At 33.0% G+C, this 24,777-nt stretch overlaps 1 protein-coding gene across 1 annotated transcript in view; it reads left to right on the top strand.

The window, feature by feature from the left end:
* The first annotated feature begins 968 nt into the window (after window positions 1-968).
* Window positions 969-24,777, top strand: part of LOC148950263 (mitochondrial import inner membrane translocase subunit TIM50-A-like) — an 81,655-nt gene continuing 57,846 nt past the window's right edge. Inside the window, exons 1-2 of the mRNA XM_089091535.1 lie at window positions 969-1,617; window positions 15,481-15,593. Of these exons, the coding sequence (XP_088947661.1) occupies window positions 1,020-1,617; window positions 15,481-15,593 (711 nt within the window). The 5' untranslated portion in view covers window positions 969-1,019. The remainder of the gene's footprint in view (window positions 1,618-15,480; window positions 15,594-24,777) is intronic.

Genomic DNA, 24,777 nt, shown 5'->3' with positions numbered 1-24,777 from the left:
TACAACTATTTATAAATGCAGCCCAAAGAAAATTCTCTGAGATTTTTGTATGAAACAGAATACAAAGACATGCATATGAAACAAAATTGTACTTGGCAAGGTCCTTCAACAGTTCCGATTGTTATTTATTTGTGTTTTCCTTTTAATTAAGTTCAAATTAGTTTTGTTCATTTTTAATCATATATTCTATTGTCTTCGGCGAATATTCAAGATCACTTTCATAGTTAAACTGCAAACCTTCCTTCTATATCATCCAAAATTTCCTCAAGAGTTCTTTTTCATTGTCATTGGATGTTTTTTTGTTATGTCATGCATATAAATGATAAATCTATTTAGCATAGCGAGTGTAGGATCAAAGTCCTTGCAGTACTTTCCCTTGCAATTTCGCCAAAGTCGCATGGTCACAGTAGAGCTAAGCATTTTAAGCTATATCCTGTTTCAAGTTCTGTACTTGACAAGATTTATAAGAAAACACTCTCTCGACGAATGGGTTGCTAATGGGTAAGCTTAAGACAGAAAGAGCTGCTTGAGCTATGTCGAACAAAGGTCAGCTTTACCCACGGTTTTCTGTCATTTTTATCGAAATTTGACCACTTTCCCTTATCTGGTTTTTCCTGCTAAGGATAATGCACGCTTTGATGACTTAAAATTTAGGTCGTCATGGAGACTGGAATGCGATGTTAGAATCCCTAAGGAGTTCTGAAAAATCCATTTGTCTTTATAGACAGATTTCTGATTCTGTCAGTAGAAGTTATCAGTAAAACTGGACTATAATATTTTGAGTTTTGTCATTGTTATTGTGAAGGCGAAATGCGCCCATTTTGTGCCGAATTTGTTTGACATGCACAAAATCGGCGAAAAACTAAATGCACAATCAACTCCAAAGAGCGCCCAAATGGCACAAATGCACAAAACCTGGCAACACAGTAGAACGTAGCGTTATAGGTTTTACTTGCTACTGTGTATTTTTTTAAATAAGTGATTTCAGTTTTGTAAAGAAAGCAAAAATTTTTAAAATAATGAACACGTTAAGATTTTTAAGAGGAGTTTCTAAGGCATTTCCTCTCACATCAAATACAAGTTGTTCTTTTGACGGATTTTCTAAAATATCTAGTAGTTTCACATCAAAAAGTTTTTATCCAAATCAAGTGACATCGTTTGTCAGTTATGTGAAAAAGACTAGTTTTCACTCTTCACCTATTAGGTCTTGGCATGGACCTCAGCAGGATCCAAAATTGTCACAAGGGAAGTTTTATTCGTGCAATAGCTGTATTTCTAGTTTTCTTAGGAATAATAATAGTGTCCATGTCTCTTCTGTACAGTTTTCTGTATCTAGAACATTTACAAATTCCAATGACAATAAAATTAAAACAGACCTTGAATCAAAGACTGAGAAGCCTAGAACTAGCTTTTTACAAGGATTTAGCAAATTAGAAGGAAGTAATATTGAATCTCTAGATGCCCCATTCAAAACAAATGATCCAAAACAGCAAGAGGATGAAGATCAAAAGAAAAAAGATGAAGATGCAAAAAAGTCATTGAGAACTTTAAAAATATCTTTTTCAGTTCTTGGCATTATGGTATTTGGTGTGTCTGGATTTCTTATAGCAAGATGGGGTGAGTAATTATAAGCTAAGCTTATAGACTTGATTAGTTTCATAATTATCATTTCCATTGTGATAGAAAAAAGGTAGGCTAGGCTAAATTTATTGCTGAAACATAATTTAAGGTAAAATAGTTTAGACCAGCTAATTTTTTCTACCTTGGAGTGAGATGAGGTTATAAAAATAAAACTCTCAGGGATAGGTCAACAGACTAAAGTAGGCCTATGCCCCAGGAAGGTATTTGAAGGGTAAAGTTCTACCAAATCATATTATTGACTTATGCATAAAGTGAATATACTACTTGATGCCTTTTTTTATGCTGATTACGAATATAGTAATCATTTCTATCGGAAATGAATTGCAGCCCCCCCCCTTACATATGCCAATTCAGGGTATATATTTCTACAACCTAACCCTGAATTGGCAAATATAGGGGGGGAGGCTGAAATTCATTTCCAATAGAAATGATTATTATATTTGCAATCAGCATAAAAAAGGCATCAAATAGTGTATTCACTTTATTCCTAACTCAAAAATATGATTTGGTTGAACTTTATCATTTGAAGTAGGCTAGGGTATCCTACCTAACTCCACTCCTTCTCCCTCTAGTACTTTTTGCTATCTTGGAAAGGGGTTAGGTTAAAAACATGAAACTTTCAGTATTGAATCCAGGGCCAAAAAAAAAAAAATCTAGGAAAGTATTGCCAAACTTCCTTGCTAACCCTCTTGTGATTTCTAAGTCTTAGAAATTTGCCTAGGCCTACTTGAAAGGTCAGTAATTTCTAAATGGCCATATAATTTAGCTAGGATGAAAGTGAAACATCATTTGATGCCTTGTTTTATGCTCTTTCATAATTCAATAATTGCTTCTTTTGTAAATTGTATCTTGAGCCCTTGTAGGGGCCCCAAAGGTATTTCATTTTTGTGACCACACAAAGAAGTTATTACCAAACCTACAAGTTGATTTTCAATTCAAAATGTTTTCTTACCATTTCAAGTTTCTCAAATGCCATTGACAAAAATAAAGCTGAATTTTGCTATTGAAAAAGTTAGCTGTTGACAACTCAGGGTATATTCCAATTCAGGTTATATATTTGCACAATAGGGGGTGAGGATTAAAGTTCCTGGTAAATTTGCAGTGGGCTATATAATTTAGATAGGATGAAAGTGAAAACTTCATTTGATGATTTTTTTTTATGCTCTTTCATAATTCATATAAAATACCTTGTCTGTATACATTTTGTACAGGGGGATGAATTTTCTGCTGGGGATTTTTCCTTGGGTAGGGAAGTTTCCTGGGAGTGAACCTTGTCTGATTTTCTAAATAAAATTCTTTTTATGTGTCTTGCTTTCTCTTTTCTGGCTCAATTTTATGCTTGGAGTTGTTAAAGATAATTGTCAAGGATACATTTTCACCAGGGTTGAATTGTCCTAGAGAATGTTTCCATGGGGAGGAGGATTTCTTTGTGGATGTTGGGCCAGATTTCCTGTCATTATTTAAAAATTGATCAGAAATTAAATAAAAAAAAACAATTTTTTTCAACTTTAAGCAAGGAGCAACATAAAAACTTAAAACAAACAGAAATTATTACATATATGAAAGGAATTGCCCTCTTCTCAAAACCTCATTCTTTATGCTAAAGTTTGAATTTTATCCCAATCAAACAGTTTGTGGTAACAAACTGTAAGTAAGGAGCAACCTGGCTCAATGATAACCGAAACTCTAGAAAATGGGTTTTTGATACCAATAGATATATCAAAAGAATCAGATTTCAATGTTGATTTCAAATATATAACTTTCATCAAGTTTAGTGCTACCTATCAAAAGTTATGTGCCTGAGAAAATTTGGCTCATTTTCAAAAAAAGGGGGAAAGATCCCCTTAAAAGTTATAGAATCTTAATGAAAATCATACCATCATATTCAGCGTATCAGAGAACCCTACTGTAGAGGTTTCAAGCTCCTATCTACAAAAATGTGGAATTTTGCATTTTTTGCCAGAAGAAAGATCACGGATGTGTGTTTATTTTTTTGTTTGTTTTTTTTCCCCAAGGGTGATCGTATCGACCTAGTGGTCCTAGAATATTGTGGGAGGGCTCATTGGAACAGAAATTAAAAATTCTAGTGCCCTTTTTAAGTGACCAAAAAAATGGAGGGCAACTAGGCCCCCTCCCACGCTTATTTTTTTCCCAAAGTCACCGAATCAAAATTTTGAAATAGCCATTTTGTTCAGCATGGTCGAAAATATGATAAATATGTCTTTTAGGATGAATTAATCCCCCAAAGTTCCCAGTGGGTGGGATAAATTTTTTTAACTTTACCCAATTTTAAATTTTATTATGGTTTATGCTTATTTTAAAAGAATTTTACTGTTGTTTTTTTTTTCTCTTTGGGGTTGGGATGGGGGGGTCGGGGGTTATGTTGGAGGATCTGTTCATGAAGGAAGTTTTCATGGGGGAAGGGAAATTGCCATGAAGGGGGCGCCAGACTTGCCAGCATTATTTATTGGTTATTGGGAAGTATACAACCATTTTCAGGAAGGATTTTTTCTGGAGGGGGGGGGTTACTCTGGAGAATATTTCCGTGGAGGATGTTTCTTTTGGGTAAGGGACATTTCTATGAAGGGGGCGCCGGATTTCCAAGCATTATTTAAAAAACAATCAGAAATTGAATAAAAAAAAACAAGTTTTTTCAACTGAAATGTAAGAAGGAATATTAGAACTTAAAACCAACAGAAATTATAACGTATGTGAGGGGGTTCTCCCCCAAGTCAATACCTCGCTCTTTACGCTACAGTTTTTTTTAGTGCTTTCAAAAAAGCTATCTATTCTAATTAAACGGCCTTTGTGATTCAGGGGTTTGTGAATCAATTTTTCTTTTAACTTTTAACATAAATAGCATGGTATTGACTAAGGGGAGAACCCCTTCATATACGTAATAAAAAAAAACAATAAAAAAACAAGCGATTTGGCTCAATAGTAATCAAAACTTTAAAAACGGAATTTTGATGTAAATAAATGTATCAAAAGAATGTGTTTATAATGCTGATCCTAAATATATAAATTTTATTAAGTTTAGTGTTACTCATCAAAGGCTACGAGCTTGAGAAAATTCACTTGATTTTTTAAAGAGGGGGGAAACATCCCCTACAAGTGAAAGAATTTTAATGAAAATCACACTGTCAGATTCAGCTTATCAGAAAACCCTATTACATAGGTTTCAAGCTCATATCTGCAAAAATCTGCAACTCTGTATTTTTTGCAAGAAGAAAAATATACAAATATAGAAGTTAGTTACGTAAGTTAATTTGTAAAGACATCCATTTAGCAAAAGAAAAGCAAAATTTTTATGCAAATAAAAGCTGCATTAACTGAAAAACGATCAGAAATTAAATAAAAAAAACAAGTTTTTTTAACTGAAAGTAAGGAGCAACATTAAAACTTAAAACAAACAAAAATTATTCTGTATATGAAAGAGGCTATCTCAACGCCTTGCTCTTTACGCTAAAGTTTGACTCTGTCTCACATCTTTATTTTTTTAAACAATAAAAAACTTTAGTGTAAAGAGCGAGGCGTTGAGGAGGGGACATCCCCTTTCATATACGGAATAATCTTTGTTCGTTTTAAGTTTTAATGTTGCTACTTACTTTCAGTTTAAAAAACTTGTTTTTTTTATTTAATTCTTTAAGAACTACTCCTGATACACAAGGGTTGTTTAATTTAGATTAAGAAGCTTTTTTAAACATCCTTGAAAACTTTTGTGTAAAGAGTTGTGAAGCAGGCAATCCCCATCATATAAATAATAATATCTGCTCATTTTGAGTGTTAATGCTGCTTCTTACTTTCAGTTGAAAAAATATTATTTTTTTATTTAATTAGTATGAAAATCAAATTAGGATATGCTAAATCAAATTAAGATTTTTGCCAATAGAGGTTTAATAAACTTGCATTGGCCAAGCTCTACTCAACTTTTTGTGACCTTTCAATTCTTTTTGCTTCTGGGATTTTTCCCCTTCTTAAGAAAACAAAAAATTCAGGTTAATTTTTTTAGATTTTACAAATTTTTGGTGTTTATTCCTCCTTAGACAGAAAACTGGGTTGTCATTAAAAACATTTCTTGTTCCCAATATTACAGTAAAATTGGAAGTACTTAACAGAGATCTATCAAATTCTGCTTGTAGCCATATTTCTCTGCACCACTGCCTTATCAGGTCTCTTTTCAGTTGTAAGCTATTGTGTGTTTTTTTTTTTTTTTTTTTTAATCCATGCTTTTTACTATTGTAAATATTGAGTAAATTTTAAATAAAAATAATAATTACTAGACCCTGGTGCCACACCAATAAGGGAAGACTGGCAGCAGGAGGGCCAAAAATAGCAGTAGTAGGGCACCACTGGCACACTGCCAATGATTTTTTTTGTGCTGCTGCTGGTGAGATGTTGGCAGTGTGCCACCAGCACAATCAATGTTGACCACAAACATTAATGTTTTCATCAGTCTTTCTCAAATCCCAGCTTGAATCTACAAAAGATTTAGGCCTATTCATGTGTTAAAAACTTCACAAGTCACTGGCTGGATGATGGTCTTGTTCATTATTCATCAAGAGAAGCAGAAATCTGGAAGAAACAAAATGGCTGTGACGTTTCAGAACCCTTGCATAATAGTTTAGTTTTCATCAAGTTTAGTGTTACTCATCAAAAGTTACAAGCCTGAGAATATTTGCCTCATATTTGAAAAAGGGCGGAAACACCCCTTAAAAAGTCATACAATCTTAATGAAAATCACACTATCAGATTCGGCATATCAGATAACCCTATTGTAGAGATATAAAGCTTCTATATGTAAAAATGTGGAATTATATTTTTTTTTTCCTGCCAGAAGAAAGATCACAGATGCATTTTTATTTTGTTGTCTTTTTCTTCCAGGGGTGATTGCATTGATCCAGTGGTCCTAAAATAATGTAAGAGGGTTTCTTCAAATGAAAATCAAAAGTTCTAATGCCCTTTTTAAGTGACCAAAAATATTGGAGGGAACTAGGCCCCCTCCCATACTCATTTTCTTCCCAAAGTCACTGGATCAAGATTTTGAGATAGCCATTTTGTTCAGCATTGTGGAAAAATCTAATAACTATGTTTTTAGATGTAAAATGACCTGCCACAGTCCCCGGGGGAAGGGCTGCACGTTATGAACTTTGCCCATTGTTTACAGATAGTATTTGTTATTGGGAAGTATGCAGCCATTTTTTTGAGGGGGGAGTGAGGTGTGCTTGGGGTGGATTTCTAAGGGGAGAATCTTCCTTTGGGAGGGAAATTTGTGATGAGTGAATTTTCTAGGGGAAATGTCAAGGCATTGAGGAGGGGACAGCCCCTTTTATATACAGAATAATTGCTGTTTGTTTTAAGTTTTAATGTTGCTTCTTACTTTTAGTTAAGAAAAACTTTCTTCTTCTTTTTTTTAATTTCACAAAGACAATACTTTTGTCAACATATGAAGAACCATGTATAGTGCAATTGCATCTGTCTGGTTTATCACAAGAGACAAAAATTAACGAAAAGATAGTAGTGAAGAATTATGGTATGCAAAGCAATATTTGGCAGTGATAGTTACTAGTGATAAATCACTAGGGGTGGCACCATGATTGGAGGATTTTTGGGGATTTGGGGAACCATTTTTTTTTGGGGTGACAGATAGATTTTTGAGGAAATCCCCAAATTTGGGGATAGTGCAAGCCCTGCTTGATTTCTAATCAAGAAAATCGAAACACTTAACTACACAAGAAAAGAAAAGCTCCAACTTTGCAGTTGATGCAATAAAGAATTGCCACAAAATTAGTTCAAAGTCAACCAAACGCCGCCACCTCTTCCGGCGGAGCGCGTGCAGGGCGCCTGCTGTGTTGTGACACTTCGGTGGCGGTCAACCAGGCCTCTCGTTGGTGGCATTTGGTTGATGTGCTGGCGTTGCGCGGGGTCTAATAATAACACTAAAGACAGCTTGTGTATTTCTATTCTTTACTGCTTTATTAGATTTTATAAGTTGTGAGTTGTTTGTTGTTTTTTTTTCTTTTTTCCCCTCTTTTAGGTTTCTTTTCTCTTTTGTTTTAGTGTCTTTTATTTTTTTGTAATACTCTGTAACTGGTTTCTATGTGTTTTTTATTTTGATTTGCATTGTATTCTTATGTGTTTTTGCTTTGTGTTACTCCATATATTATACCTTTGTATAGTGTGGGTAAAAAATAAATAATAATAGTCCTAGAATTCCAATTTGATTTCTAAGGAGGAATATGGATAAAAAATCAAACTACTAAGCACTCTACAACAATTCTAAAACGCAATTTGGGATTATTGTAACTTATGAAATAAAGGGATTTGGTCATTATTTATATATTTATATATATATTTTTATATTTATATATATATATATATATATTTATATGTTTATATATATATAGTCATTAAATAATAGAAAAAAAAACAAGTTTTTTTATATAAAGTGAGGAACAACATCAGAACTTATAACAAATAGAAATAATTCTGTATATGAGGGGAACTGCCCCCTCCTCAATATCCCTTTCTTCATGGTAGTAGTTCAGGTTCTAATTAAACAGCCCTTATGTTTCAGGAATTGTTCTTGAAGAATTGGGACTAAGGTTGAACTTTAGCATAAAGTTCAGGGTGTAGAAGAGGGGGTAGCCCCATCATCTGGAATAATTTTTGTTTTTTTAAGTTTTAGTGTTGCTCCATACTTTCAGCAGAAATACTAGTTTTTTTTGTTTAATATCTGATTGTTTTTAAAATAATCCCAGGAAATTCACCTCCCCTGTCTGTGGAAAATTTCTCCTATGTAAAATCCTTCCCCCTGGAAAATTATCCTTAGACAATTCCTTCCTTGCTGTGAATTGCCCCTAGAAAAATTTCTTGCAGACCGTTCTGACTGAAAAATACTTCTTAGCATGCTTTCATTGGAAAAAAGGCTTATTTTTATTTAGTTTCCAATCATTTTCAGGTCATGGGGGAGTCACCTCTATTTTGTACACTTTTCCCAGAAATCTCTCCCCCTTGATGGAAAATTTGTCTCCCATGGAAAATTTACTGGTGGTAATTTCCACATGGAAAATTTCTCCTGTGGAAATATCCCCTGGTAAAACTCCCTAAGAGAATTCCTGCTCTGCTTAAAATTTTCCCTGGAAAATACCCCAGGGCGTCTCCTCATGTAATATGGGTCATCAAAAATAAAGTACAGCATATAAAACGATTTTTTTTATATTAATTCTGGAAAAATCTGAAAAAAATCAGGGCAGTGTATTATGAAGGAGTGGGCTATTGTAGAGATTGATCTACAATTTATGGTGTTTGTGTTCTTTTGCTCCTCCTCCATGCCCACCTGTTGGGAGCAATTCACTCCTATGTGGCCCATATTAGCTAGCAGGTTCAGCTTACTCGTTTAAGGTCACCACACACATGTTTAACCTGTTTATTTTGAACCATCGTCTGGGGGAGTATGTCTCTGGTATGTTGGCAGCTTTCCAAGGCCAATAAGATGCAAAGAACTAAATTGATCCATTTTAGCTAACGGATTGTTTTGGCAGCCATTCAAGGCCAACAAGAGGCAAAGAAACTTCACTTGGTTCATTTTAGCTAGTGAGTTGAGCTAACTTGTTGAAACTTAAATTACATACGTGTTTAAGTGTGTTATCATACCTTAATTTTTACATTATTTACTATTCATCCATCTTCATTTTTTTTGCACATGCACTATGATTTATTGCACATCGGTCGTCAGTTGTTGTTTTAATATTGCTGTCGTAATAAGACCATTTGATTAATAAATCAAACATTTTTTTACCTTACAGTTGGAAGGACTTAATGGGAATTTTCTGTAAAGCTAACTCTTTGATAGTGGTATAATGTATTTTCAATTCTGAGCATTCTTTTTAGTTTTTACAAACAGGCTCCCCCCACCCCACACATTTTTTTATACCTTGCGATTAGAAGAATCTAATGAGAATTTTCAGCAAAGCTAACCTTTTGAGGCAAATATCATTAATTTTCTGTTCTGAACATTATTTTAGATTTTACAAACTTGGATTTCCTGCCCTTAGGTAAAAAAGGGTTATAGATGCTGTGAAAAATCAATAATTAATATCCAAGGATTGATTGGAGTTATAAAGATGAAACTTTCTGAGATTGTTAGGAGGGTGAATATTGAATTAAATCCGTGGACTTTTTTCGAACTTGGACCTTCAGGGGAAAGTAAAGAGTAGTATCAAAACTAAAAAATATACATTATTATTTCTCAATATGAATTACAAACTGAACTCTTCTAATTGAATAATAAAAAAGTTGAACATACAGGCAAGCACATTCTGAAAAACGAATTGCACATCCCCCCCTTATGTCAAAAAGGGTAATAGATGTCATGATAAGTCAATAATCAATATTCAGGACACTATTGGAATTTCTAGACGAAACTTTGTGAAGGGTAATTAATTTTGAATTAAATCCATGGATTATTTTGAACTTGAACTTTCAGATGAAAGTAAAGAGGAATATTTAAATCTAAAACGTATATAAAAAAGCTTTTAAGAGGTCTTCGAAACTACCCACTGAGGCAAATCTCGTTTATTTTTGATTCTGAAAATTTTGGTTTTCCATCAAGAAATTGCCCTTCTCCCCCCCCCCCCCCAAAAAATATAATTTTTGTTGTTAAATGTTTCTAATTTGTATATAAAGTTAAATTTTATATATTTTTTTCTTTTACTTTCAGCACTTGAAAAAATGATCTCCATCCCTACCATTATGCTGTTGATATCTCAACATTCACTGGAAAGTAAAGAGCAATATCAAAACCTAAAATATGCATTTTAATATCTAACATTTCTGACGGTACAATAAGATAGTTCAGTATTGATTCAGAATTCGTTGTTTTAACACCATATTTTGTTTTGGATATAACCTTGCTCAAGCTGTGAAATTTCCCTGTGGACTTTCATTTAGGATTTATAATTATAAGCGGATTATTGTTTTGCTGGCTATTTCAAATTCAATTGGGACAGTAGATTCCCATTGCCCTGCTTCAGAGTGTAAACACCTGTTTTTAGACTTATTATTTCACTGACAAGAACTTAATTAATTCTGTGACCTTAAGCAATTATAAAAGTTCACAATTAAGACCGGTTTTTCTTCGTCGGACTTGCGTGAAGGAAGGCGCTATGTGAAATGAAATAAATTTTGGTGCGATACGTGGTGATTGGCTCTGAGCGTTTATGAACTTTTTTTCTTATATAATATCACCAAGAAAAGCACCTTCCATAAGCAGAGATTTTATCTGGTAATAGTTTTACTCAAGCGAAGGCGGGGTAGTGGTTTGGGGTAGCCCCCTTCCATTTCCTTAGCATATAGTACCAAGTTGATATTTATATGTTATTATTAATTGATAAATGGCTGCCGTGGCTTCTGAAAAGTTGTACAAGACGGGATGCAAAGTTTGCAAAGAGAGCCTCAGTCTCGCAACCAGAGGAACATTTATTTGCAACACCCAATTATAAAAGATTTGTTAGGGTACTAACTGAAATAATATCATTTCTTTGCTACTACAATACTTCAATGCATAAATCCTCAATAGACTGTACTGTATTTCTATTTGTTTATCAAATTTGAGTGTCACTTAAAATCTGTTGTTCATGGGCCAAAAAACCATGCATATTCAGTGTCCTTATTGGAAGCTTTAAAATACAATACAATTTGTTGTGTTTGTATCAAATTTTAAGGTTGCTTTGGGTCCAACTAAACTTAGTCAAACAATGTGGATATTTCGCCTGTATCCAAACAAGGCGTCTTCAGCACGAAAGAAACACAAGAAGAACAGGATAAAAACAAAAACAAGATAAAACTAAAAACCAATAAAACCACCAGCACAGAAAAAACGAAAACAAAATTGTACAATTGGCGCAAACTGATTCACGTAGGGAAAAGATGCTATTCTAGAGTTACTTCAGTGAGGACACCAGAGTAACTGAGGAAAAATAAAAAAACTGTAAATTACTTTAATTATTCTGTTGCGAAATAATCCTTTTGTTAGCTATTACTGAAGCAAATCGTTTTGGTCTAGCAGGTAAAATAGTCCCCTGGTGATTATCTAAAATATTAACTCCCTTATTGACTGTTGATTCACTCTTTAGAAGGTTTTCATAAATTGGGTCAATATTTAAATTACCTGTGTCCCTATTTATTGAAAGGTTGGCAAACATATGTTTTTTAAATTCTATGACTTCTCTCGCCCATTGAGTGTAACCCTAGTCATTTGATATAGCTAGGGCTTCATGAAGTTTAACAAAATAATATAGTTGAAGCCGAATATGCTCTGCTATAGCTGGAACAAAAGTTTCTAGAGGCTCACTTAGTTGTAGGGTTTTTTCTATGGAGTCTCGGTGTTCAATAAACCTTTCAACAAATTGTTGGTGAGTCCTACCAATATAGAACTTCCCACAAGAACACAGAATTTTATACACCCCACTTACTAAATTTCCTCGAGTTAAATCCTTACCAGAACTAAAAAAAACTACCCATTGGCCTCAACGATTGGAAACATGTATCAATACCAAATTTACGTAAAACCCGAGAAAGTTTCTCACCCAAACCAGGTACATATGGTAATGAAATGAAACTTTTTGATACAACTAAATCTAAAGACTGAGAAACTCCAATAACCCTACTATCATGTTTAAGATCTTTCACAACAATTTCTAGCTTCTTCAAACTCAAATATTTTTTCATCAAGTTCCATTTTGCTTAAACGTAAACCATAGAGACGTAAACGTAAGAAGTTGAAATATTTTGAACTTCTTCCGTCAGAGCTCTAGCATTGCGTTTTGACTTACGGATACGTTAACTTAAGGTCTTACGGAGGGCAATGAGCCTTAGGGAAGGCTTACGGAGTTCAGTGTGAAGGGGAGAACGGAAAGCCAAAACTCTTGTGAAGGAACCTTAAAGCTACAAAATTTAGTATTCCCGTAGTAATCACCACATTTCAGGGCTTCTCAGAGGAAAACTCACTTGCCCATACAGGTTTCTTTGGCTTTCGTAGGTATCTGTTGTCTGGAACTTATGATTTAGGATGTTATTTTGCTATTTTATGACTTTCTGAGCTAATTTTCTCAGCCTTTCGTAGGTGGGTGTTTTCTGAAACTTGTCAATTGGGATATTTAAATTGCTATTCTGTGACTTGACTTGTTTGAAACTTATGATTTGGGAATTTTTAGTTTGCTAATGTAGGCATTTCTGAGCTAGGTTTCTTAGCATTTCGTAGGTGTTTGATGTCTTAAACTGTTTGTTTGCTATTCCAGACCTTTCTTAGCTAGGTTTTTTAGCCTTTTGTTGTTTGACTTGTCTAATACTTTTAATTTTGGATGTTTTTGCTAATTTGGACTTGTCTGAACTAGGTTTTATAGGCTTTTGTAGGTGTGCATTTTCCAAAACCTATGATTTGGGGTGTTTGGTTTGCTATTTCGGGCTTTCTTAGCTAGGTTTCTTAGGCTTGTAAGCGTGCGTTGTCTGAAACGTATGATTCGGAATGTTTAGTTTGCCATTTCATGGTTTGACTTGTCTGAAACTAATGATTTGGGATGTTCAGTTCGCTATTTCGGGCTTTCTTAGCTAGGTTTCTTAGGCTTTCGTTGGTGTGCGTTGTCTGAAACTTATGATTTGGAATGTTTAGTTTGCTATTTCATGGTTTGACTTGTCTGAAACTAATGATTTGGGATGTTCAGTTTGCTATTTCGGGCTTTCTTAGCTATGGTTCTTAGGCTTTCGTAAGTGTGCGTTATCTGAAACTTATGATTCGGAATGTTTAGTTTGCTATTTCATGGTTTGACTTGTCTGAAACTAATGATTTGGGATGTTCAGTTTGCTAATTCGGGCTTTCTTAGCTAGGTTTCTTAGGCTTTCGTAAGTGTGCGTTGTCTGAAACTTATGATTGGGAATGTTTAGTTTGCTATTTCATGGTTTGACTTGTCTGAAACTAATGATTTGGGACGTTCAGTTTGCTATTTCGGAGCTTTCTTTAGCTAGGTTTCTTAGACTTTTGTAAGTGTGCGTTGTCTGAAACTTATGATTCGGAATGTTTAGTTTGGTATTTCATGGTTTGACTTGTCTGAAGCTAATGATTTGGGATGTTCAGTTTGCTAATTCGGGCTTTCTTAGCTAGATTTCTTAGGCTTTCGTAAGTGTGCGTTGTCTGAAACTTATGATTCGGAAGGTTTAGTTTGCTATTTCATGGTTTGACTTGTCTGAAATTAATGATTTGGGATGTTCAGTTTGCTATTTCGGGGCTTTCTTAGGTAGGTTTCTTAGGCTTTCGTAGGTGTGCGTTATCTGAAACTTATGATTTAGGATGTTCAGTTTGATATTTCATGATTTTGACATCTGAAATCTATGATTTGGGATGTTTATTTTTCTAATTTGGGCTCTTCTGAGCTAGGTCTCTTAGGCTGTTTTAGGTGTGTTTTGTCTCAAGTTTATGTTTTGAGATGTTTAGTTGGCTAATTACGGCTTTTCGAAACTGGGTTTCTTAGCTTCCGTAGGTGTGTCTTGTCCAAAACTTATGATTTAGGTTGTTTAGTTTGTTAATTCGGGCTTTTTTAACTAGCCTTCTGAGGTTAACCATTTTGTAATTTTTGAAATTTCATCAATAAAGTAGAGGGTGCAGTTAATAAATGAAATTAATAATAATTTGTAAATTAATAAATAAAAAATAATACAATTTAAATAATTAATAATAATCAAATGATTAAATTATTTAAATAAGAAACTAAAAAATAAATTTTTAATTAATTGATAAATATAAAACAGTTGTATTATTAAATTAAAATTTCGTAAAATTTGGCCTGAGAACCTCGTGGGAAACAGGGTTCGCCCCGGCCACAAGAGAGACCAGGACCGCCACTGCACGCAATAGACTGTGAGAACCATTATTCTAGTGAAAACTACCTTTATTGTATAGATTTCAAGGGTTGATCTAGAGGAAAATTTTGGAAAGAGTGGCAATGTGACAAGGGCGCCAATAATTGACCAAATTGACAAGTTTAAATTTAAAAAAGAGGAAAAAACGGAATGAGGGAGCCAGAATGATCTTGGGAACCCGGGTCCCCCCTCCGGATCTGCTCCTGATAGGTTTAAAATTCTATGCAAGGAAGCCCCGCAATTAAGCCGGATTGCTCGTCGGTTTGTTGTTTTGTTCATCAGCTTGGAATTAACACTTCTATAACATATTACATCTGTTGTATTATACAACTAAAATAAGATTGAGATAGCCAGGTCTTTGCATGTCAGAATTGAAGCGTGTAACCTTGAAAGATACGCCAATTATATTCTGCCAAACAGCTGGGATCACCAGCTCCAAATAAAATAAGGATTGTTTTGATATAGAATGGTTATATCCTAAAGAGATAGCATCATTCTGCTCTTTTATTTTTGAGAAGGTCAACATCTCTTCAAACATAGGATGTAACAAGTATAATGCTGACAAAGAGTTTATTAGTTTTACTTGCGTTATGCAGCATTTGTTTTGCCTTGTGAATCCCAATGTTAAGTCCCTTCTGGTTACGAGTGTTTTTGGTGGTTGGGTGTAGGGTGGTTAGTTTTTAAATTTATGTTTAAATTGTCTAGTATCTATATTTCCTACGTTTCTGCTCATTTTTTATTGATATTCATTTTATTTTAACGTCAACAAATGTATATCTACGTACTTGAATGAATCTATTGCACAGTTTCGACAGCAGAAAATTGTGCCCTACTTATCTTGAACTGAATTTTTATCTAAGCTATTTAATAATCTAGGTTTGGTAAAGTTTGAATATAAAACTTACTTCAATACGTCTTCTGTAGGTTTGCCTCACAGAGACATAAATGGAAATGTAAAGCGAGATGATTTCTCTGATATACCCATACCTCTACAGTATTTTGCTAGGACATGGAATGTAACGAAAGAATTTGTACAGGTGAGTATTAAATTTGTTTTTTTTAAACTTTTCATTATCCTGTATAATACGGTATCTATAAAGTCAGTTATGGTCAGAACCCAGGAAAATTTTGTACCTTATTTGCATAATTTACTTCACATTCTCCCCTTGCATGACTGATTAATGCTACATTGACAAAGGCGATGCAGAGGCAGTCTAACTGCCTAAAGGGGATTAGCTCATGCATCTAAAGCGAACTACTGTTTTGCTTCAAGTACGTTACTAGATAAGTCTTACGATGAGATGTTTCGCTTTAAATTGGATGTGTTGGGCGATAATTTTTTCAAACGATATATCAATGTTTTAACTTTCTATATTTGTTATAATGATTACGATATCTCCGATCATTTTTTGGCTCAAAATAAATAACTTCGCTTTGCTGAAGTTCAATAAATAAAATTGTTATTAAAGAGTATTTGCACAATTTTTTTCCAAGTATTGAATAAAATAAAAACAAGCTTCGATAATATATATGCTTACCACATAAATCTAGATATAAAATTACCCGGCCTCAGCCTCCGGATAAAGAAAAATCAACTACTGGCTATGTGTAGCTGTTGAAAATTACCGGCATTTCGTCCCCTGAGAGTCGTTTGTGCCTTTTCGTGATTAAACAAAAAACAGGTTTTTTTCAGATGAAAGTAAGGATCAAAATTAAAAGTTTAACGAACAGAAATTATTCCGATATGGGGAGAACATCCGCTTCACAATACCTTGCTCTTCACGCTAACACTATTTAGAATATTCAAAAAGCTATAATTTAACGAACCTTGTATTTCACTTTTGGTTTGTAAAGCATTAGGATACAAAGTTATAGTTTAGCTTAAAGAGCTGGGTATTTAAGAGGGGACATCCGCCACTTCCCACCACTGAAAATTCCCCCAGAGAAAATTTGCCTCCCAAAAAATGTTTATTTACTCCCCAATAGCAAATGCTAAGCGTAAGCAATAGAGAATAGGCTTTTCTTTTTTGAATTAAATGAAAAATACAAGTTTTTTAACTGAAAGTAAGGAACTACACTAAAACTTAAAACGAACAGAAATTATTCCGTATATGAAAGGTGCTGTTCCCTCCTCAACGCCCCGCTCTTAACACTAAAGTTTGACTCTTGGTCACAACTCTACTTTTTAAAACAATTCATTAAAAAAACAACTTTTTCCATAAAATAAGTTTTTCAAAAAAAGTAAAGAACTCCATTAAACCAAAATGAACAAAATTAGAATTAAGTAATCTACCAAGCAGGGCGGATCCAGGATTATTTTTAGGGGGTGGTGCTAAATAGGTTGATCCGATAAACTTGCGTTAGGAGCAAGTGTAGTTAACGGAATCTTGCGTTAATTAAGTAAATTACACTACTTTAGACTGCGTTAGGGGGACGTGCGCCCCCTCGTCCACTGGATCCGCCACTGCTACCAAGTATACAACCACCACAAGTCAGTATCAATAAATAAATAAAACGCAAAATAAACAGAAATTAAAATAAATAACAGAGTGAAACTCAAACGAGCAAAAATTAATATGAGTAGGATTCTAAACCCCATGGTTTCTAAAAGCTATAATATAATGTGTATTTTATTGAAAAAAATTCTAATGAATTTATTGAAAAAAATGTGCATTGTCAGTTTGATATGCATATGCTGATATCTATTCCTTAAAATCTTAATTAATTTTTGATTTTTTAAGGTTATAAAAGTGAAAACGTTTAAAAGAATTTTTTCATTAGGTACAAATTATATTCTGGCTTTTAGAAAGCATAGGGTTTAAAACCCTACTCATATTAATTTCTGCTCGTTTTGAGTTTGACTCTGTTATTTATTTTAATTTATAATTGTTTTGGGTTTCATTTATTTATTGATACTGATTTGTGGTAGTCGTATGCTTGGCAGATTATTCGTTTTTTTTTTAGTAGGGCGAGACCTTATACGACACAACTAACATAAGGGCGCCCTTAACATACTAAACTAACAAGATGACAGCCAATCAGAGGACTAGAATCGTTGTACGAACAAGACCACATTCTCTTTCTAGACCAATGAGGGAGTCAGAAATACTAACGGGAGTGACGCAACGCGCTCAGGGAATAAAACCTTGAATACTGGGCTAACAAGATCAACGACCGGGACATGTGACATCATCAGATAAAGAAATTTCCCCTCGTGAACATTCTTATCAGGGACTTAGAAATACTGACGGGAAAAGATATCTGTTTGACACAGTTTCTCCATGGGTCATGTTTATAAATTTGGAATGTCTCACGAGAATTTAAAATGTATCTGTGTACAGTTGCCAGAACATAGGAAACGACAGAGTTTAATTGACATTTTAGGGGATATGAAAGTAGAGACGAAAAAGGAAAGGCATCTCAGGAAATACCAACTCTATTAAGAGACATATATTATTTTTTATTTTGGTGGTTCTCAACTGTGTTCTGTATAATACACAAGTACCATTTGAACAGTACTGTCACTATAAAATATGCTCTAACATAGTAGTACACTAAAAAGTTGATACTAATAGAGGTGTAGATGCCAAGAAAATAATTTTAATATAGAAATTCAGAACAATCCTTAGAAATCCTTAGAAATTGAGTACTGAGATGATTATAGGTTTGAAGCATCAAGAACCGCAACCATCAAGGACCCTAGCCACCAAGGACCTCAACCGCCAAAGGTTCCCTATTCCCAACCTCCAAGGACCTCCCTGCCTCCAACTCCCCCTCCCCATTTTTTTTGAAGTTTTTTTTGAAATTTTTTTTAACCTCCTATGTTTTCAAATTTTGTTTTACATGTCTTGAATGACATGAAAAATGGTAAAACATAAAAACTTCACATTTAATATTTTCGAAACTCAAAATGAGAATGTTATAGAAATGTTAGTCGTGACTTTTACTATTAGAAAAATAATGTTTGTAGTAGCACTTTTTTTCGATTGGATTTTTTTTGGACTTGGAAATTATTCAACTTTTTTTTACGTATCTTAAATTGACATGAAATATGCTTGCGGCTCTACCAATAGTACTCTATGCTTGCTCATATACACGACATGACTTTCTCACTGGTACTCAATGACAGGTAATTGACACCACCTAGTTTATTTCATGTATTAAATCAGTATTTTTTACGCAATGGAAGGATAAGCAAACAACTCTTATCTTTAAAATAGTGAAGATGAAGCATTTTAAGAAAGTGCGTTCACATTATAGCGTTATTGCAGCATTGAATGCTGAAATGGAGAAGTATTTGAACTATGAAACAAGTATAAGTGGTAGCACTATCGGTAACGTATGCATGCATTGTCATGACAGTGAGGAATTAAATTTCTTTGGAGTACCAAAAAAATTCAACTCTTATGATGGTGGGTATGCAAGATTGAGATCTCCAGAGATGATTGCACTCAAAGAGAATACCAACATAAAAATAATAGTTGATGAAGAGGGGTATCTTCTTCCTAGTGCTTGTGGTAACATGTTACCCAGTGTTACACCCCATCTTTAGTTTTCGGGTATTGGCATTTAACGGAAGATCAAAAGAAGACAGGCATACTCTTCTACTAATATCATAAACTATATCTTGTCTACGTGCAGGGACTGTTACCTTTGTAAAAATAATTTATCAATAGACAGCGAAATTGCTGGAAAAATAAAAAGAACATAGGCAGAAAATATCACTAAGGAATATAAAGATGAATCGTTGAAAAACAAAGTGTCAACAAACGTTATTACTACTATTAATCATATAGTCAATGAACCTAATAATAGCAATGGCAAAATGTATATTGAACATTTAGGTGACACCCCAGTAAAAATAGTGTATAACACAAAATGGAATAATGATTATTCTACTGATTACGAACTATGAGTCGATTACAACATCAATAGAGATTTTATGGAACAGATCCCAAATGGATTACTTTGAAATATTCCCATTATTTTTAGGGTATGGTAGAACGTCAAACGTTTAGAATATCTACTAAAAAGTTGGAGATGTAAGAAAAATAATTTACAAACATAAAGATACTACTACTACTAGCAGGCTCACAGAGGACATATTAGAAAATGAGATACGTTAAAATAATTTTTACCAAATTCTGGGAGCGAAGACCTGGATTTTTTAACTCGAAAATCTCCAGTTGTGCGCCACTCTAAGTGAACCTAAATCAACCTAACTTTTTGCATGTCTCTCTCAGTATGACTGAGTGTCTGAGCGGTTGTGCTGCCATCTATAAGCAGTCTAATCTAAATTCAACGTAATGATGCCGAAAGTCAGATTAATAAATGAATGTTATGATTTTATGAATGTTATCTGATAACGAATTTATTCACTCCGATACTTAGGTTTTGTCCATTTTATCCGATGTATCTGACAAAGTATGTTGATAAAAAAATGTATTCAGTCTGACGCTTAAATTTTGTCAATTTTATCCTAAATATCCGAGAAAAGGATGTTGATATAGAATTTAATCACTCTGATACTTAAATTTTGATAATGTTATCTGACATATCCAGAAAAGTTTGATGATAATGAATTTATTCACTTTGACACTTAGATTTTGTCAATGTTATCCTATGTATCCGACAAAGGATGTTGATATAGAATTTAGTCACTCTTAAACTTAGATTTTAATAATGTTAACCGAAGTATCCAGCATAGGTTGTTGATAAAGATCTTGTTCACTCTGATACTTAGATTTTGTCAATTTTATTCGACGTATCCGATAAATGATGTTGATATAGAATTTATTCATTCTAACGCATAGATTTTTTCAATGTTATCCGACGTATCCGACAGCTGATGTCGATAAAAAAATGTTATTAAAGAATTTATTCACTCTGATACTTAGATTTTGTCAGTGTTGTTTAACATATCTGTCAGAAGACATTGATAACGAATTTATTCACTCTGATACTTGGATTTTCTCAATTTTATCAAGCGTATCCGATAAATGATGATGATGATAATGGATTTATTCGCTCTGATACTTAGATTTTGTAAATGTTTATCCGATGTATCCAACAAAAGAAGTTGATAAAGAATTTATTCATCCTGATGCTTAGATTTTGACAATGTTATCCGACATATCTGACATAAGATGTTGGTAATGAATTAATTCAATTTTATCCGGATAACCGATGTATCCGGCATATGATGATGACAAAGAATTTATTCGCTCTGATACTTAGATTTTGTCAATTTTATCCGACATATCTGACAAAAGATGTTGATAAAGAATTCATTCACTCTGATACTTAGAATTTCTCAATTTTATCTGATTTATCTGACAAAGGATGATAAAGAATTTTTTCACTCTGATACTTAAATTTTCTCAATTTTATCAGGTATATCTGACAAAGGACGATTATAAAGAATTTATTCACTCTGATACTTAGATTTTTTGAATGTTATCCGATGTATCCAAAAAATAAGTTGATAAAGAATTTATTATTTCTAGTACATAGATTTTGTCAATTTCATCCCAGATATCTGACATAAGATGCTGGTAAAGAATTTATTCAATCTGATACTTAGATTTTGTCAATGTTATCCATCATATCCGACAAATAATATCGATAAAGAATGTTGATGAAGAGTTTGTTCACTTTGATACTTAAGTTTTGTCAGTGCTATCAAACGTATCTTTAAAAAGACAATGATAAAGAATTTATTGACTCTGATACTTAGATTTAATGAATTTTATCCGCTATCTCAGGCAAAAATGTTGATACAAAAAAATTACTCACTCTGAGAGTTAAATTTTAGCAATGCTATCCCATGTATCTGACCGTAGATGTGGATACAGAATTTCATTACTCTGATGCTTAGGATTTGATAATGTTTACCTACATATCCGGCAAAGGATGTTGACAGAGAATTAATTCACTCTGATACTTAGATTTTGTGAATGTTGCTGATGTAATAGACAAAAGAAGTTGATAAAGAATTCATTGACCCTGATACTTAGATTTTGACAATGTTATCCGATGTGTCCAGCAAAAGATGTTGATAAAGAATTTGTTCAATCTGATGCTTATATTCTGTCAATTTTATCCAATATATCCGACAAAGATGCTGATATAAAAAAATTATCCACACTGATACTTAGATTTTGTCATTGTTACCCCATGTATCTGACAATAGATGTTGATACAGAATTTAATCACTCTGACGTTTAGGTTTTGATAATGTTAACTGACATTTCCAGCAAAGCATATGTCAGTTTCATCTGACAAAAGATGTTGATAAAGAATTAATTCACGCTGATACTTAGAATTTCTCAATTGTTTCCTATGTAACCGACAAAGGATGGTGATAAAGAATTTAGTCACTCTGATAGTTAAACTTTGTGAATGCTATCCATCATATCCAACAAAGGATATCGATAACGAATTTCGATACAGAGTTTGTTCACTTTGATACTTAAATTTTGTCAGTGCTATCAAATGTATCTGTCAATTGACAATGATAAAGAATTTATTCACTCCGATACTTAGATCTAGTCAATTTTATCCAATGTATCTGACAACGATGCTGATAGAAAAAATTTATTCACTGTTATAGTTAGATTTTATAAAGTTAGAATTTCATTACTTTGACACCTAGGTTTTGGTAATGTTAAACTACACATCCGGCAAAGGATGTTGATAGATAATTTATTCATGATGATACTTAGATTTTTTGAATGTTACCTGATGTAATAGACAAAAAAAGTTGATAAAAAATTCATTCACCCTGATACTTAGATTTTGACAATGTTATCCGAAGTATCCGGCAAAAGATGTTGATAGAGAATTTATTCACTCTGATGGTTAGATTTTATCAATGCTATCCCATGTATCTCACAATAGATGTTGATACAGAATTTCATAGCTCTGACACTTAGGTTTTGATATTGTTAACCTACATATACAGCAAAGGATGTTGATAGAGAATTTATTCACTCTGATACTTACATTTTGTGAATGTTACCATATGTAATAGACAAAAGAAGTTGATAAAGAATTCATTCACTCTTATGCTTAGATTTTGACAATGTTATCCGATCTATCCGGCAAAAGATGTTCATACAAAATTTATTCAATCTGATACTTATACTTTTTCAATTTTATCCAATTTATCCGACAAAGATGCTGATAGAAACAATTTATTCACTCTGATACTTAAATTATGTCAATGTTACCCCAGGTATCTGACAATAGATGTTGATACAGAATTTAATCACTGTAACACTTAGGATTTAATAATGTTAACTGACATTTCCAGCAAAGGATGTTTCAATTTGATCCGACATATATGACGAAAGATGTTGATGAAGAATTTATTCACTCTGATTCTTAAAATTCATCAATTATATCCCATATATCTGACAAAGAATGATGATAAAGAATTTATTTATTCTAATACATAAATTTTGTCAATGTTATCCATCATATCCGACAAATGATATCGATAACGAATATTGATAAAGTTGTTCGCTTTGATACTTAAATTTTGTCAGTGCTATCAAATGTATCTGTCAAAAGACATTGATAAAGATTTTATTCACTCCGATACTTTGATTGAGTCAATTTTACCCAATGTATCTGACAACGATGTTGATAGAAAAAATGTATTCACTCTGATAGTTAGATTTTATCAATTTTATCCCATGTATCTGACAATAGATGTTCATACAGAATTTCATTACTCTGACACTTAGGTTTTGGTAATGATAACCTACATATCCGGCATAGGATGTTGATAGAGAATTTATTCACTCTGATGCTTAGATTTTGTGAATGTTACCTGATTTTATTGACAAATAAAGTTGATAAAGAATTTATTCACTCTGATACTTAGATTTTAACAATGTTATCCGATGTATTCGGCAAAAGATGTTGAAAAAGAATTTATTCAATCTGATACTTATATTTTCTCAATTTTATCCAATTTATTCTACAAAGATGCTGATAAAAAAAAATTTATTCACTCTGATACTTAGATTTTGTCAATGTTTCCCCATGTATCTGACAATAGAAGTTGATACAGAATTCAATCACTCTGACACTTAGGTTTTAATAATGTTAACTGACATTTCCAGAAAAGGATGTCGATAAAGGATCTATTCACTCTGATACTTAGATTTTATCAGTTTTATCGACCTATCCGTCAAAAGATGTTGATAAAGAATTTATTCATTCTAATACATAGATTTTGTCAATGTTATCCAACTTATTAGACAAATAATATTGATAAACAATGGTGATAAAGAATTTGTTCACTCTGATGCTTAAATTTTTTCAGTATTATCAAAAGTATCTGTCAAACGGCACTGATAAGGAATTTATTCACTCAAATGCTTATATTTTCTCAATTTTGTAAGACCTATCTGACAAAGTGCTATGATAAGGAATTTATTTACTCCGATAGTTAGATTTCGTGAATGTTATCTGGTGTACCCGACGAAAGAAGTTGATAAAGAATTTATTCACTCTGATATTTAGATTTCGTGAATGTTGTCTGATGTATAAGGCAAAATAAGTTGATAAAGAATTTATTCACTATGATACTTAGATTTTCTCCATGTTAACCTATCTATCCAACATATGATGTATACAAATTCCTTTTCTAATATCTCCGATGTTTTAATAGACATTCTAAACGTTTCATATGCTAGCGTACTCTAAAAATATTGAACACATAACAATGTAATGCACAATATATTTTTAATGAAATAATGTCATGTATGATGTTAGTACAAAAATATATTATTATACATTTTTAAAGCATTGAATAACTTTGGATATTTTGAATTTGTTCCATAAAATAATTCATCACGTTCTCTCTTGAAACTATAGTTACTCTCATCTCTTAGTCCGTAATCAGTAGAATAATCATTAATCCATTTTGAGTCATATATAGTTTTTACTGGTGTGTCACTGACAGGTTCAATGTGTGTTTCATCTTTGGTACTATTTGATTCTTTGACTTTTTGATCAATGATGGTAGTAACGTTTGCTAGAACTTTATTCTTCATTGTTTCATCTTTATATTCCTTAGTGGTATTTTATATCAATGCCCTTTTTATTTTCCCGGCAATTTCACTGTCTATTACAACATTATTCTTACACATGTAACAGTTCCGGCACGTAGACAAGATAGGGTTTATGATATTAGTAGAAGAGTAGGCC

This window comes from Artemia sp. Qi Xiang Cuo, chromosome 7 (genome assembly GCF_049724085.1).
Source record: "Artemia sp. Qi Xiang Cuo chromosome 7, ASM4972408v1, whole genome shotgun sequence".
Lineage (NCBI taxonomy): Eukaryota > Metazoa > Arthropoda > Branchiopoda > Anostraca > Artemiidae > Artemia > Artemia sp. Qi Xiang Cuo.
Note: the sequence above shows the minus strand (reverse complement) of the source record. Positions and strands in the feature narration are given on the sequence as shown.